Below are 17,800 nucleotides of genomic sequence, written 5' to 3'. Positions count from 1 at the left end.
GTCTTCTTTACTTTCCACGGTATGCATCCGACGAAGTGAGCTGTAGCTCACGAAAGCTTATGCTCAAATAAATTAGTTAGTCTCTAAGATGCCACAAGTACTCCTTTTCTTTTTACAAATACAGACTAACACGGCTGTTACTCTGAAACCCGTAAAATTATTGAAAGTAACAATTACTTAATACCAGATTAGTGATATTCATAATTATAAAACCAGAAGGGACCACTGTGATCATCTTGTCTGAGCTCCTGTAGAACAAAGGCCCTAGGACTTCCCTGAATTAATTCCTGTTTGAAGAAGCGTTTATCTTATTAAGGCTTTATGTGACAGCTGCTAATCTGAGACCTATACCTAGTGGCCAGAGTGAAAAATATCTGTTGTTGCTAAACCATTCCCAAAAGCCAGGCTCCCTACAATTTAAAATGGCTAAGACCTGTATGCTGTATTACACACGGTACTGAATTTTCACTTGCATTTAAAAAAAAAAGGTAACTTTTGTTACACTTTCTTTGCTTGTCTGGCTTCAGTTCAGTTTCTTTCCTATAGCAGAACATGGTCTCTTTCTACCCCTCCCCAAGTTATTTTCAGTGTTTTTTTCTTCTCCTTTTCTCACTCCCTATCACTCTAGGAGTGGTGGGTGAAATTCTGTGGCCTGCGTCGTGCAGGAGGTCAGACTACATGATCATAATGGTCCCTTCTGACCTAAATATCTATGAATCTACCTCCCAAAATCATGTATCCTATCTCCTACCTATATTCTCTCCCCATCTCCCTCAATCTTGTATTTCCTCTACAACCTTCTCATTCTTCTACCAATGTAAACCCCTTAATTTTCATCCCCCTTCCACAAGGATTTAGGAATTTTACCAGACACCTAAATAGCAAGAGGCTACGATGCAAAAGATCACAAAAATCTGGAGGGGTGCTCTTACCCACATCGAACACCCATTCAATGAGAAATCTCCTGCTGGGAAAAGAGATAATACCAGGATTCTGACCCAAGATGCTGTCCATGGACTATTTAGGCACTTGTAGGTGTTTGACAAAGCTGAGTGCCCATCCCTCCCTGCATCCAGAACCTCCTGGCTTTCTACAAAGGTGGGCAAAAGGGTATGTGCTACCCTACATCTCTCAGCCTCCATTCCTAGCCTCCCACACACTGAATGGTTCTCTTTTCTGCTACTGCTCTGTTTTCTTACACTCCAGCCAAGTGAAGGTGACTTGATTCTTTTCAAATTCACTGCTGCTCACAGGATATCGAATGGCAGCAGCTAAAACTAACAAAACTCTGACCAGTTTGCACTCTGCTTCAGAGTTGCAAAGCTCTGAGGCAGATGTAACAGAACTGTTTGCATGCAGACATAGGAAGACATTTTATCAGTGTATACTCTGATTATATGTGTTTCACTATCAACAGCCTAGAAACTTAATTTTCTCAAATGAAGTCCTAAAATCTGCAGAAGGTGAGGGTGCCTGGAAAGATTCCTTCTCATTGTGGAATTAACATATCATTCCACCTTATAAAGAATCACTCCGAAGATGTTTATTTTCTCCCAAACAAAATATTTTATATGCCCTCTGAACCCAGTGCCAAATTCTACATAGAAGCACACAAGCCAATACACAATTTATACTGGAGACACTGAAATAATCTTTTGCTAAATTTATTCTGACTTCTAAGGCTATTTTTGAGTTTTCATAATCATGTGTATCAAAATTACTGTAGGTTTTATATTCAAATGTGTAATACATATACAAAGTTCAAAATTAATTTTTACACCTATTGTAAATATTTTTTAAAATTTCCCACAGAATTTTAAGTGGTGAGGGTAAAAACCATTCATGCTACAACGTGAGAAAATCTGTCCATTGCTTGCTATAACTAAAAAAAGCATCTGAAGCACCGCTACCTATTTAATTCCACAACACACGATTCATAACTTAGTAAAAATTAACACTGATTTGTGTTCCTTAAATATTTGCAGAATGAGTCAGAAATAGAGGTTTCCTACAAAACTATGCATATAGCATACATTATGTATATAGTTAAGTACACACAAGCACCCCTGAAAAGGGGAAGCTAAATGGAAGTTAAAACTCAGCTGTGATTTGTGTTTATATTTCCTCTCTCCATCTTTTCACTTATCATTTTTGTGCCTTCTTCCATGCCATCCCTACACTTGGAACTTCCTTTTGCACATCTGTGAATCATGTAACCATTCTCTTTTCTTTCAAGTCCCATCTGAAAAAAATCACTTCCATAAAACCCACAGACACTACCCCACAGTACTACAGCTTTAGAAAAGTCACACCTATTATAAACAATCCAGACTGGATTTCTTTCTAAGTAACCCAATGCGCTTAAATTTATGATGTTTGTTTAGACTGTGAGCCTCTCAGGGCAGGAAATAGGTTTTTCATCTTGTATTAATGCTGAGCACAGCGTGGACACTTCAATCTAGTACCTTTCAGCGTTGGGGGGGGGGGGGGGCAGGGAGGGAAGTGTGCTCACCAATGGAAGAAGGAAGCTTTCCCTGCACATCACAGGTCAAGTTCTCCACTCAGCCTTTGTCTCTGCTCTAGCAGGTTTAGTAGGTATGAGGAGTGGTACCACCGTTTACATATACCATACTACTCTGTATTTTACATGAGCCAGATAGAATACAGAAAAGCTATTTTGAAAAATAGCTAAGAGTTTCTAAAGGGTGTGCAGATGTGCAGCAGCAGTGTGAGTAATTTTTTACACCTGTGCAGGATGCCTATATTAGATGTTTGTACGGATGCTGCTACACCAGGGCAAAAAATCCACACCATAGACAAGACCTGTAGACAAGCACCAAGGCAAAATATTCATGCAAATAAGCTTCTACCCTCCAACTACCAATTAGCAACTTAGATTTTGCTTTCTTTGATTTTTTTTTTTTAATCTATTTTCTGGTTCCACTCTCCCCAACTTCCCCCCCTCAAATAGACACATGTATGATTATATACCACACCTGGTGATAGATGCTTGCAAATCCAGCACTTTCTTCATCTCTAGAGTTAACGAAGGAGCACATTGCTCTTCCTTATAACGTGGTGTCCCTTTCACATGTGGGCTTCCTCTACAAGAAAAATCAAACATTAAATTGAAATAAGCTGCTTGCGTCTCAAGTGGTAATGATTATACAGATCCACATTTCTCACTCAGTTTTTTCTCCTGAGGTATAACTACAGATGCTTACTTAAGAATAACTGACACCGGCAAAGTTAAATGTTTTGAATGCAGTTTTGATACATTCACACTAGATTTATTCTTAGTCATAGGATCCTAGTCCAGCCTGAATATTAGAGATACTTGAGCTTTGATAATTTTCATTAATAACCTGAGTACCTGTCTGAATGCTGTTTATTAGTATGTGACCATACACTTTGTTCATACGTCAATTCTGATTCATCTCACACACAATGTGGTATATTTTAAAAAAATTAATGGTATCTTTCATACGAAACTTCTCTATAAAGTTTACTACTAAATCTTTTCTGAGAGGTGAAGAGATTCCAATTCTCATGGTGATTCTGAAGAATGCAGTTTTGCAAACAATGACTTAGCAGGTCTCTGTTGTATTACAGAGGTTAACACATTAACAAGATACAAGCATTTCAACAATGCTTTTCAGAGCATTTATCCCAACATTAATTCTGCATCACACCTCATGAGAAGCAGGAAAGCATTTATTCCTTCACACATGGGAAAACGTGAAGCATGCAGGTCCCACAATGAGTCAGTGCCAGAGCTAGGAGAACAAAGCAGTCCAACTACCAGTCCCCGGCTTTAAACAGCAGGCCATCAGGTCTAGCACCCTCCAGTCGTGAAATACTTCAACAGTTTTTTCAAGTTTCACATCCCCACTTCTTCCCTGCTAGCCATAAACTTGCAGTTATTTTAAACCTCAGCTCAATCCTGATGAAATGCAACACAAAATGCTATAAATTTTCATATTGATCTACTACGTTGCAGGAGCACTTCTGCAAACCATCCAAAATCCAGAGTTTTGTGACGCTATCACAACAGAAACTAATTCAAGTACGGCCAAGTGTTAAGTAAATATATAGTTATGATTCATAAACACAAAATTCTATGCAAAAAATAACCTCAGGTTTGTTTGAAAAAAGTCACAAGAGGAAGAAAATTTGTCAGACAAGGTTAACATTACCACAACAGCCTAAACTTTACTCCACTGCTTGAGCATTGCAGAAAACGTTGTCCTTTGGGTGCGATACTCTCTCGATTACCACATTCTCGATTACCAGATTCACCTCACAGCTTTTGTTTATAAATATTATGCTGTGTTTTAACAAATGAAGGTAGTAAATACAGCATAGACCACCTTATAATTCACTGTTGTCTACCATTCCATTGGTTGTTCTTGTAATGTCAACTCACAGGAGTGCAGCTCTACATTAGTCTTCCAATGGCAGAGCTACATCTATAGCACAGCACTGGTTCTCAGCCAGGGTTAGCGTACCCCTGGGGTATGCAGAGCTCTTCCTGGGGGTACAACAACTCATCTAGATATCTGCCTAGTTTTACAACAGGCTACAGAAAAAGCAGTAGTGAAGTCGGTACAAGCTAAAGTTTTATACAGAGAATGACTTGCTTATACTGCTCTGTATACTATACACTGGAATGCAAGTTCAATATTTATATTCCAATTGATTTATTTTATAATTATATGGTGTCAAATATAAAGGAAAGGGTAAACACCTTTAAATCCCTCCTGGCCAGAGGAAAAACCCTTTCACCTGTAAAGGGTTAAGAAGCTAAGACAACCTCACTGGCACCTGACCAAAATGACCAATGAGGAGACAAGATATTTTCAAAGCTGGGGGGGGGGGACCGAAGGGTTCTCTGTTTTGTTTTTTTTGGCCAGGACCAGAGCAGGAATGCAGGTTAGAACTCCTGTAAAGGGTTAATAAGCAATCTAGTTAGATATGCATTAGATTCTGTTTTGTTTAAATGGCTGATAAAATAAGTTGTGCTGAATGGAATGTATATTCCTGTTTGTGTCTTTTTGTAACTTGAGGTTTTGCCTAGAGGGATTTTCTATGTTTTGAATCTGATTACCCTGTAAGGTATTTACCATCCTGATTTTACAGAAATGATTCTTTTACTTTTTCTTCAATTAAAATTCTTCTTTTAAGAACCTGATTGCTTTTTCATTGCTCTTAAGATCCAAGGGTTTGGGTCTGTGTTCACCTATGCAACTTGGTGAGGATTTTTTTTTAAATCAAGTCTTCCCCAGGAAAGGGGGTGTAGAGCTTGGGGGGATTTTGGGGGAAAAGACATTTCCAAGTGCGCTCTTTCCCTGTTATATTTGTTAGACGCTTGGTGGTGGCAGCAATAAGGTCCAGGAACAAAAGGTAAAATAGTTTGTACCTTGAGGAAGTTTTAACCTAAGCTGGTAAAAATAAGCTTAGGGGGTTTTTCATGCAGGTCCCCACATCTGTACCCTAGAGTTCAGAGTGGGGAAGGAACCTTGACATATGGTAAAAATGAGAAAGTGAGTGATTTTTCAGTAATAGTGTGCTGTGATTCTTTTGTATTTTTATGTCTGATTTTGTAATGGGTATTCAAGACAAATCAGAAAGGGGTACAATAGTCTGAAAGGTTGAGAGCCACTGAACTATAGTAAAGAGGAAATTTCAAGAAAAAGCTAGTGTACACACAGTTTCTACCTATATAATGTAAACTCTGCTTAGCGAGGAAGTCTTTTGCAGCCCCCATAGAAGTATACAATACAAACACTGACATCTGGAGCCAGTTAATATGAATGCATTGTTTCTGCAGAACAGCAGATCTCTTAGAAGAGAATACAAATGATACAGATTAAAAGAAAAAACTCTGACGACATCATGGCTTGCTGGAAAAGGAACACGAGATCTCAGGTGGTGTTTGCAGACATAGCTCCTTTGAAAAACAAACAAATCTCATAAGCCACAAAGCACCTTTTTCAAAAAGATAAGTGATCATTGGTAAGTGATAATTTTGAACTGTATTTACCACTAATTCCGCTATTCTATTCACCACTAATTACTTCATTAATTGACTGCTGATTATAATTTTGCAAATAGAATGCATCTCCTATTATCCAAACACAAAGGGACACACAGATCGCAGTTTGATGAATTCAGCAACAATATTTTATAATGTTTTAAATTAACATTGTAATCTCTACTTTCTGTGTTCATTGAAGAAATTTTTCTAATTCTTACATGTCAGATTCTCTGTCTTAAAAGATAAATACTCTTTCTTGTGTAATACAAATGCAGTTTAAGGTGGTGTATTAAAATCCAGAAGTATACTGTGTTCAGAAATGACGGACATTTTCATGAGTCGGTTTTACTATTTAAATTACTTTGACCTTTAAACCATGAATGCATGTTGCTGACAGAAGCAGGAAGGAATGTTTCTGTGTTGCCACATCAGCAGCTACTGCACTTCTATTCAAATTCTAAGTAACTGCAATGATTTCATACAAGCACTGAAGAGGGATGAAAACATTTTCCAAAAGCCAAAGAACTTGATGTCTAAGCGCTTATGAACACATTTTCTGCAGAACTCTACTTGCATTAAAATGTACAGGGAAAAAACCCTTGCTGAAGAAATAGGTTAATGGGGGTTTTTTTTGTTTTGTTTTTTGCTTCTTTATAGGGTAAGCAGAAGGCCCAAAAGGTTTCTCCATTTGTTCCTCTCCACTGGGAATTCACATCTTGACTAGTGCCCTGGACGACTGAAGGCCTGGCAGAATTATGTCAGATGCCATGAAAGAAACCTAAGAGATAAAAATTGGGTTTTATTCACTATTTAAAACTCTGATTTTGGTTTTGTTAGTTAATTAATATAAGTACAGAATCACAGAAATGTAAGAGCAGAAGGGACCTCCAGAGGTCATCTAGTGAGTCCACCCCCGAGCTGAGCCAGGAACAAGTATATCTAGACCAACCCAGACAACCCATTCTTAAAAACCTCCAAAGCTGGGGATTCCACAACCTCCCCTGGTAATATATTCAAGTACCTAAGTATACTTATAGTTAGATAGTTTTTCCTAATATCTAATCTAAAACTCCTTTGCAGCAAATAAGATTACTTCTTGCCCTACCTTCAGTGGACATGAAGAACAATTGATCACCATCCTCTTTATAACCGCTCTTAACATATTTGAAGACTTATCAGGTCTCTCCCCCATCCCAGTCTTTTCCCAAGACTGGACATTCCCAAATTTCGTTTTTTTAAATCTTTCCTCATAGGTCAGATTTTCTAAACCTTTAAATCATTTTTGTTGGTCTCCTCTGGGCTCTTTCTAATTTATCCATATCTGTCTTAAAATGTACTGCCTGAAACTGGACACAATACTCCAGCTAAGGACTCACCAACATCAGACAGAATGGGTCAGTTACCTCTCATGTCTTACATATGACCCTTATGTTAATACATACCATAATGATATTGGGCCTTTTTTGCCACTGCATTACACTATTGGCTTATATTCAATTTGTGATTCACTATAACCTCTTGGTCCTTTTCTGCAGTACTACCCAACCATTTATTCCCCATTTCATATTTGTGCACTCAATTTTTCCTTCCTAAGTATAATACTTTGCACTTGTCTTTACTGAATTTCATCCTGTTGATTACTGGCCAATTCTCCAATGTACCAAGGTTATACTGAATTCTAAGCCTGTCCTCCAAAGTGCTTGCAAACCTTCCCAGTTTGGTGTCCTCTTCAAATTTTATTAGCATTCTCTCCACTCCATTAATGAAAATACTGATCAGTATTGGACCCAGGACAGACTCCTCAGGGACCCCACTAGATTCACCCTCCCAGTCTCACAAGTCATTGATAACTACTCTAAGTATGATTTTTCAACCAGCTGTGCACCCACCTTATTGTAATTCCATTTAGATCACATTTCCCTTGTTTTATTATGAGAATTTAATGTGGGATCGTGTCAAAAACCTCACTAAAAATAAAGATATAGCATGTCTACCACTTCCCCCATCCCTGTCAAAGAAGGAAATTAGGTGGTATTGCCTGATTTATTCTTGACAAATTTATGTTGCAATTATGTGTCACTTAGTATCCTTTAGGAGCTTTTACAAACTGATTGTTTAATAATTTGTTTCAGTATCTTTCCAGGTATCAAAGTTAGGCTGACTAGTTTATAATTCCCTGGGTCCTCATTGTTCCTCCTTCTAAAGGTAAGGATTGTGTTTGCCCTTCTCTAGTACTCCATGAGCTCTTGAAGGTAATTGTCACTGGTTCTGAGACTGCTCCAACTAGTTCCTTAAGTACTCTAGGCTGAATTTTGTCAAGCCCTGTCAACTTGAATAAATATAACTCATCTAAATATTCTTTAGCCTGTTCTTTCCCTATTCTGGCTTGTGTTCCTTTCCTCTTCTTATTAATGCTAAGCTTGTTAAACATCCGCTCACAATTTACCCTCTTATTGAAGACTGAAGGAAAATAGGCATTAACACCTCTGCCTGTCTGTTAAAGATTTAACATGGCTGATCATTAAAAGTGAAGACCTGAGAATACTCCCATTACATCTGTGTGATTCAAGGAAGGCCCTCAGAAAGACAAAATTTTATGTCCCTCATATTTCTGTGGTAAAATATAAGAATGGGGGAAGGGAACTGCAACTTTCAGGCCTTCTTTAATGCATCATAAAGAATCAAAGAGAGGCACAAATTCTTATCCTGGTAAGATTTCAGACCACAGAATAATTCCTTAAAGATATTTTACTTATAACTCAATCTCATGTCACCTATGATGCATCTATTTTACTGCACAGCTCAGATCATGAGTACTACATGGTTATTATAGAGCTAACAGAAGCACCTTCCAAATTATGACATTCATATTTTAAGTGAAGACTTTAACGTGGTGTAAAATGACTAAATTGTTTAAAGATAATTCCCATTTAATTGCTGCACCTCTTCTCTCCAAAATCTCACACTTGTCTTCATCTTTTCCCATCTCCAACCCCATTCTTTCTTGCAGGTCAGCATCACTGTCCTCCCCAGACCAATACCTTGGTTTCCATTTTGTTTCTGAACGGTGCAGGTATATCCTGTAAACAAGGGCAGGAAATCTAAACAACACACACACAAATTTGTTATAGGACTTGCAAAATTAAGAGGTTTACTTGTATATAAGCAGGGAAAAAGGTATGAGAGGAAGCATGAGATACCACTCCCACTGAAGTCAATGGCTTCCATCAAAAAACTGATGCAGGGATGAAGGGAATAGGTTTTCTTATTTCAACAAAGAATGCTCAGTTTTAGTCAAAGGCAGCAGCAGCACTGGGCAAATATACTGAGTTCCACTTCACTGGAAATGTTTTCACTCTGTTCCTAAAAAATATGCTGAGCAGACTAATGGTATAGTTCAGTGACAAACGTGTACAATTTGGACTGGGAGGTGAAGGAGCATGAAGACCTCCATGTCGAAAAAACCTGAATACCTGCCATTTGATACACGCTGCTCCATTCCAAAGGCAAAGTAATTCACCCTTCAGAATAATTTTTTAAAATGAGCCTTGTGATAAGTCAATGCTAGCAGAAATGATTAAGCAGTATCCAGAAAAGAGGTAAATTCCAACAGAGTCAGAGAAAGCATACTAACCTTTCTTTCAATTTGCTGTTGCTAAAATGTTAGCAAGGAGTTCCTAGGAATCCCCATCAGTCCAGTACATAAAAGATATTTTATCTTTAAATGAAGATGCAAACACGAATCCAGGGATTCCTTTTCTACTGAAGAGATATGGGTAATGTGTAACAAATATCCAAAAGCCTGTTGCACAAATCTTCCACTACTTCTTTAGTCCACCTTACTACAGAAATATACCTCCTTTCCAGCCTTAATCAGGCTGGCACCTGCACCCTGCCAGGACTTTTGTGGTTTACTTTATATTTACAAATTATTGAACATTAAATAGTGCCATTATTAACTAACCAACATCAAGTATTGTGCCACGGGAAGGCATTATATAGAGGTCACACTGCCTGCTTCAGAAGCTACCCAAGGATCCATAAAGGTGAGCTACAAAGTTTTTTTTTTTTAAATTAGATGTATTTTTTGCTTCTTTGTAATCTGTGAGACAGGCCTGAAATGGTCCCCTTTCGCTCAATTATTTTCAGCTTACAAATATTAAGAAAAAATAAGGGTGGTCTTCTGTGGTGTTTCTGGAAGACTTCATTTTGGGATTGGTCTCAAATGTTTATTGTGAATTTACACCTTAGTTGAAGAATATTTGAACAACATAAGCAGTACTACACAGCATTTTAAAAATATCATGGTGTTTGTATCAGAAAGGATGAACACAGAGTGGTGTCCAAGAGGGAGCTTATTGTCCAAGTATCATTTATAATTTATGGGCATGTAGTCAAGTAAAGGGAACGATTAGAAGCTGTATGGAATTCATTATTTTAAAACTAGCTCACTGTGGCGGGACGAGGACTCACCAGCACGGCGCCTCCTGCTGGTCGTCTAGGGAATCAGCTCTTTCAGCACAGAGTGCCCTCTGCAGGCCAGTGTCTCGCCCACCGCTGGCCCGTGTCCCTCCTGGACCCTGATGCCTGCTCTACCTCTGGGTTCTGCCCCCCGAAACAACCCACAATGGGGGTCTCCCCACCCAGGGGAATCCCCAACCCTCTATACCCACCCTACCTCAGTGGCTACTGCCAGTCACAATCTAGCCCCCACTCCCTGGGGGAGACTGCACTGTATAAACCACTCATTATCGGCAAGGGGGGTTGGACCAGCTGCCTCTGGGCTGCCCGTTTGCAGCCCCAGTACCTTTTGTAGGCCTTTAATTAGGCCTGCAGCCTGTGGTTTTGCTAGGCTGGAGCTCCTCAGTTCCCTCTGCCCTTCCCCAGCACTGCTCCACCCTAGGTACCCTTCTCAGCTCCCAGGCAGCCAAGTCCTTCTCCCGCAATGAAGCTAGAGAGTGCATGCCAGCTTCTGACCCACTGCCCTCTTATAAGGGCCAGCTGGGCCCTGATTAAGCTGACCACAGCTGTAGCTGCTTTCCTAGTCAGCTTAGCCTTCCCCACTGCAGCCCTCTCCAGGGCTGCTTTATCCCATTCAGGCAGGAGCAGGGTGACCACCCCACTACACACACACACATAATGGACAGACTCCTTTTTAGGAAAGCTGGGAGAGGTGTTATCATAACCAGAAAATGCACAGAGTGCAAGCATTGCATATAGGCAGATCCAGAGGTCAGTGAAACTAGTGAAAGATGCAAGTTTTAACAATTTAAATTCCATAATTGTCAAATCACTCTTGGTCCACAGATGCTGGAGCCAATTTACATAAGAACATGCATAGAATTGCCCTCAGAAGGCTAACCAGCAAATACCTGCAGAAAAACAAATTTATCTCCAACATGAAAGACTAAATCTTTGTGATCTTGCCATTCATGGAATGTAAAATGATGCTTGCCAAAACATGTCCTTTCCACAACGCCTTTGCAAGGTAGCTTGATGCCTCAGACATTAAAAAATATATCATGCTTGTCTCTGACTACACAGAGATTGCATCACATAATTTGCTTATGCAATAGGTAAAGACAAATCTCCACCAAACCGCCTCTGCTACTGACAAAAAATTCCAAAAGGCAACTCGTGTGAGACTGATCCTGGCTGCACTGACAAATTAAACCATTTTAGACGAAATGTTTAAACATGGTTCATGCCTACAGTTTAGCCAGTGTTTGGTCAGCATAGACCAGGCATAAGTCTTTTATAAGCCACATTTTAAATCAGTTTTCATTGGCGTGTCTACATGAGAAAAGTCGTCACTGACACTTCATTGTGTAGCATGCTTCTATGAAGGGTTCTGAAAACTGTTTGGCCTCAATTGGTATAAAAGCAATAAAACAGGTTAAATCCAATTGAAACAATTCCAGATTAGGTCACTGTCTAGACTTAATTTTCACAAAAGCCATTTTAACACAATGGTACCTAGTCCACAATACAGGCAAAACTATGGCTGAAAGCTTTTAAAGTGAATTCTTAGCAGCATCTTTTCTAGACTAGGTGGCTGCCACAGGATGCCACCTGTAACATTGAATCACAATGAACTGGATTTTACTGTAGATTGAGGGAAATGTACAAGCAAGCATATTTCAGCATCAAATACTGACACAACAACTAGTTTGTTTACTTTGTAGCTTCCATAGGGCCAAGCTCACTGCACACACCAAGGGTTCCCTGTATTCTCCATTCCACTCCACAAGCTCCCTAGAAGCCACACTCCCATTCCCCTTTATTTCAGGGCCTCCCTGAAACTCCCCCACCCGCTCCTTCATGCCTGGAGCTCTGTGCGCGCCTCATTCCTGGGTTTCTGTGCCCCACCCATACCAGGGCTCTGTGTGCAACCCCATTTCCATGCCCTCCCCTCCCCCACCCATGGCAAGGGCTCTATGAGCCCCCACTTTCCCTTCCAGAATTCTCCTACCCCCCACATGAGGGGCTTTGCGTGCTCCCATTTCAGGGGTTTGTGTGTGTCCCCATTTACTCCTCATGGGAGGGGTCTGCCTGCCACCCGCTACCTTTACCCCATGAAATAGGGTCTGTCTTACATTCGCTCTCTATACCAGGGGCTAACAATCTCTCCTTGCCAGGGGTTCTGTGTGTCTCCTTACTAGGGTCCCCCATTCCCACACCCATGTCAGGACTGTGGGCAGACCCCTACTCCCCTCCCACCTTACCTGAATTCAGAGTGTGGACATGTTAAACTCTGTTGGGAGGATGAGTAGAGATGAGATGGGGGCAGTATTATGCTGGAAGGTGTTAAAGGGTATTATCAGTCAGTTGTTTGATGTACAGCCAATTGAGAAGTTGCTTGACACTCCAGCTGTGCTAAACAGATGGCAGGAGCTCCATATGTTCCCCATTTTCAATCTTTTGAAAATCTGATTTCCAAATCAGTGGAGTGCTAACCACAGATGCCAAGAACATTCCCTGAAAGTTTGGGATTGATTATATGTCATGTTCAAAAGATCCCACATGGCATACAAACAAATGCCATCAAGTTGAGTATATGGCCTCGCAAGCTCAGGCAACTAGAGTTTCATAGACTAACATGCATGGTATAAAACTTTTTGAACTGTTATGTGCTAGCAAATACTGCCCTAATATAACTCCTTTGTTGTCAACAAAACAAGGTGTAACTGATCTAGATTTAGTTTTGTACATAGTATAAAACTGGCTAATGGAGAACTACCACCTATCTGAAGCATACAGCTAAAGCAAAGTCTAGTACCAAAAACTTATCTCCCTCCAAAGACACTTTGACAAGTTATGTAGTATTCAAGTAACTATATACCACTTCATTCCTTTTATGTAAATGCTGACATTCCAGTTTAATAATCAAACCTCTGACCATATTAACCTTATCCGACTGAAACACAGAAAAAAAAACCTCAATGATAAAGGTAACAATCTCTATACATTTAATCTTGCTAAAAAACAGATAGTGGCAGTGGGTAAAATTTTCCAGGAATACAGGTGACAGGCTCAAGTCCCAATTTTAAAGAGTGATTTTAGGCATATATGTGTGACTTAATGGGTGGGCAAGGGGCCATTAGGAAAAAACAGTAGGCCTTAGGGGAAGCTTATCTCCCACCTGGTGATGAGCCTGCCAGAGAACACTCCAAGCAGCCTGTGAGTAATGTCTGCTATTACTCTACAAGGACATGTGATCAGACCACATGATGCTGGACTCCATCTTGGGATGTCAGTATTTTTCCACAGACTGGTCTGGGAGCCAAGCTTTGAAACAAAGGGTTCCCACCATACGCAAAAGCTATACAAGGCAGGGAGTGACATCATCTCGTGTTCTTCACTCCCTATACAAGACAACTCCTGGAAACATCTGAGGAACAAAGACTGAACTGGGGGAAGTGCTGGACCCAGGAGCGTGTCTGCAGCTTATCACAGTAGCACAGTGTGAAAGGGAGCCCAGGCTGGTGGGTCAGAGGGCTCAGTGGTACCCCAGTTCTAGGTGGCACCCCGGAGGGAACCCATCACAGAGACAATAGGAAATTCAGAAGGACATAGCCCTGAGTAGTTGGAGAAAATGGGAAGGAAAGTTAAACAGCAATGGCTCTGGTTACTCCTTGGGTGGTGCCTAGGTATTAATGCAACAAATGGTGTTACAAGCACCTCCCCCGACTACTGCCACATACACACACCCATCAACAAAAAGTTCAGAATTTCTCTTTCAGTGACAGAAATCAGTTCAGCAGCTGTACTTCCTGGGTATGAGATCTTTAATGCCCTGACTCGGCAAGCAGCTCCTGACACACACTCGTCTAAGGAGGACGACCTCTACATGGTTAATGCACTAGCCTAGGATTCAGGAGATGTGGGTTCAATTCCCAGTTCTGCCACAGAATTCCTAAACAAGTTATTCCAATGGAGGCATTTAAGAACAGGTTGAATGAACACACGTTAGCGATGGTCTAGGTTTACTTGGTCCTGCCTCAGCACAGGGGCTGGGCTTGATGACCTCTGAAGTTCCCTTCCAGCCCTACATTTCTATGATTCTACAGAGGAAGAGTAGGGTTCTTTCTTCACTACCAGGTTCCAGTACAACCTCAGGCCAGACATACCTTCCATCACCCGACAACAAATGGCTCTGATTATATCTAAGTTAAGTTTATACAAGAGCTGTTTAAACTTTAATTCGTCTAAGCTGCACAATAATGCTCATTTTCCTTTAAAATGCTGAAATATCCAACAGTGATCTGCAACAGAGTGAAATACAGGAAACAGCTGGTATCCCATAATCCTTGATCCTTTTTACATTGATCTGCTTTACACTATAGAGTTGAAAGTAGCCACTGTACACTTTAATGTTATAAGTAGTATTGTTAGAGAGGATCAGAGTTCTGTACCCAACCTGGTAAAACTCTGTTCTAACTACAACTAAACATGCTTAATCTCAACATACCCATGTACAAGACTATCACTGTCAGGGTAGAAAGTTCTTTGAATCTTAATACCATCTTGACAAGATTTGACAAATATAGAATCAATAATCCAGAATGTCATCTTTCAACTAGTTATCTGGGTCCCACTTTGTATCTTAAAAGTCTGCTGGAAAGCACCTGGGAGTTGGATTTGTCAATATCAATGTAAACATTTATTTGAAGGATAAAGCCCCTCAAAGGACTGCCAAATCTTTCCAATCTGCCACTCTCAAGACAAGCTTATCTGACAGTCAGCTGAAGATTTTAGACCTTCTTACTTATACAAGAGGTAAGGACAATCTGCTTCCATAGATCAGAGTCACTTAGCTCTATGTGCCAAAGTAGCTAAAGAAATTTCCTGGCCTAAATCTACACAAGAAACTTGCAGACATAAACGAGTGCATAACACATGGATCACTGGCAGCACGTAGCCACTAATGAATTGGGCTACGGTCCAAATACACTTTTAAAAACAAGGATCCTCTTGTGCAGGAGAAAGATTAGAACCTTCAGATTCTCTTATGAGGTAAAATTATCTCCTTTCAAAAGCAAGTCAATAAATCCTGCTTTTGGTTATTAAAATAAACTACAAGTCCTAGATATTGCAAGTGGCAACTGTGACCAAAAAAAGAACAAAAGCCAATAGTAGCCCACAGATGAAGTTCAGGAATTACAGGGGTTTCACAAACATGCCATGGCTTACAGGGAAAAAATCTTCAGTGGCCAGAGTCGAAGCTGAGACCAACCAATTCTTTCTCCCTAAAATTCCATCCAATCACAGCCAGGAACACTTAGCCTCTTCAGAGATTCACAGACTGCAGAGAGTGAGTGTCTCTGCCCAAGTTCTTCTCATGCTCCGTGTGGGTGGGTGGGAAAGAGCCTTCTACCCCCATTCATGGGAACTCTGTTCTCAAGATACAGAGACAGCAAGAATCCCAATTTCTTGCTTCAAACTGAGCCCCCTGAGAACTGTCTTCCCCTCCACCCCACCTCCCCACCCAGAAATGTCTCTTACATTTAACCCTACAGTTTCCATGCTATACTCCATAAAATAGTTTCCCTTCAAAAATAAAGCTCACATGAAGAGAAACTTTCAGTAAGTACCACACTGATCAGGTTTCAGAGTAGCAGCCGTGTTAGTCTGTATCCGCAAAAAGAAAAGGAGTACTTGTGGCACCTTAGAGACTAACAAATGTATTTGAGCATAAGCTTTCCTGAGCTACAACTCACTTCATCGGATGCATGCAGTGGAAAATACAGTGGGGAGATTTTATATACACAGAGAACATGAAACAATGGGTATTACCATACACACTAACGAGAGATCAGGTAAGCTGAGCTATTACCAGCAGGAGAGAAAAAAACCTTTTGTAGTGATAATCAAGGTGGGCCATTTCCAGCAATTGACAAGAACATGTGAGGAACAGGGGGGAGGGGAGAGAGAGAATAAACATGGAGAAATAGTTTTACTTTGTGTAATGACCCATCCACTCCCAGTCTCTATTCAAGCCTAATGTAATGGTGTCCAGTTTGCAAATTAATTCCAATTCATTTAATTCCAAATCAATTAATTCCAATTCAGCAATCTCTCGTTGTAGATCCTTGATGATGCATTGGAGAGGTTTTAGTTGGGGGCTGAAGGTGATAGCTAGTGGCGTTCTGTTACTTTCTTTGTTGGGCCCGTCCTGTAGTAGGTAACTTCTGGGTACTCTTCTGGCTCTGTCAATCCGTTTCTTCACTTCAACAGATGGGTACTGTAGTTGTAAGAATGCTTGATAGAGATCTTCTAGGTGTTTGTCTCTGTCTGAGGGGTTGGAGCAAATGCGGTTGTATCGTAGAGCTTGGCTGTAGACAATGGATTGTGTGGTGTGGTCTGGATGAAAGCTGGAGGCATGTAAGTATAGTGGTCAGTAGGTTTCTGGTATAGGGTGGTGTTTATGTGACATCGCTTATTAGCACTGTAGTGTCCAGGAAGTGGATCTCTTGTGTGGACTGGTCCAAGCTGAGGTTGATGGTGGGATGGAAATTGTTGAAATCATGGTGGAATTCCTCAAGGGCTTCTTTTCCATGGGTCCAGATGATGAAGATGTCATCAATGTAGCGCGAGTAGGGGCATTAGGGGACGAGAGCTGAGGAAGCGTTGTTCTAAGTCAGCCATAAAAATGTTGGCATACTGTGGGGCCATGCGGGTACCCATAGCAGTGCCGCTGATTTGAAGATATACATTGTCCCCAAATATGAAATAGTTATGGGTGAGGACAAAGTCACAAAGTTCAGCCACCAGGTTTGCCATGACATTATCGGGGATACTGTTCCTGATGGCTTGAAGTCCATCTTTGTGTGGAATGTTGGTGCAGAGGGCTTCTACATCCATAGTGGCTAAGATAGTGTTTTCAGGAAGATCACCAATGGATTGTAGTTTCCTCAGGAAGTCAGTGGTGTCTCAAAGACAGCTGGAAGTGCTGGTAGCATAGGGCCTGAGGAGGGAGTCTACATAGCCAGACAATCCTGCTGTCAGGGTGCCAATGCCTGAGATGATGGGGGGTCCAGGATTTCCAGGTTTATGGATCTTGGTTAGCAGGTAGAATACCCCTGCTCAGGGTTCTAGGGGTGTGTCTGTGCAGATTTGTTCTTGAGCTTTTTCAGGGAGTTTCTTGAGCAGACTGTGTAGTTCTTTTGGTAACCCTCAGTGGGATCAGAGAGTAATGGCTTGTAGAAAGTGGTGTTGGAGAGCTGCCAAGCATCCTCTTGGTCATATTCCAACCTATTCATG

General features: G+C 40.7%; 1 protein-coding gene across 2 annotated transcripts in view; it reads right to left on the bottom strand.

The window, feature by feature from the left end:
* The window catches only part of RIC1 (RIC1 partner of RAB6A GEF complex), an 80,113-nt gene that overhangs the window by 39,869 nt on the left and 22,444 nt on the right, over positions 1-17,800 (bottom strand). For both annotated transcript variants that reach the window (XM_048850924.2, XM_048850925.2), the window contains exon 4: positions 2,997-3,104. In XM_048850924.2, coding sequence (XP_048706881.1) covers positions 2,997-3,104 — 108 coding nt within the window. The remainder of the gene's footprint in view (positions 1-2,996; positions 3,105-17,800) is intronic.

The sequence above is a fragment of the Caretta caretta genome, chromosome 5, assembly GCF_965140235.1.
Source record: "Caretta caretta isolate rCarCar2 chromosome 5, rCarCar1.hap1, whole genome shotgun sequence".
Classification (NCBI taxonomy): Eukaryota; Metazoa; Chordata; order Testudines; family Cheloniidae; genus Caretta; species Caretta caretta.
The sequence above is the reverse complement of the archived record's forward strand: the minus strand, read 5'-3'. Positions and strand labels throughout refer to the sequence as shown.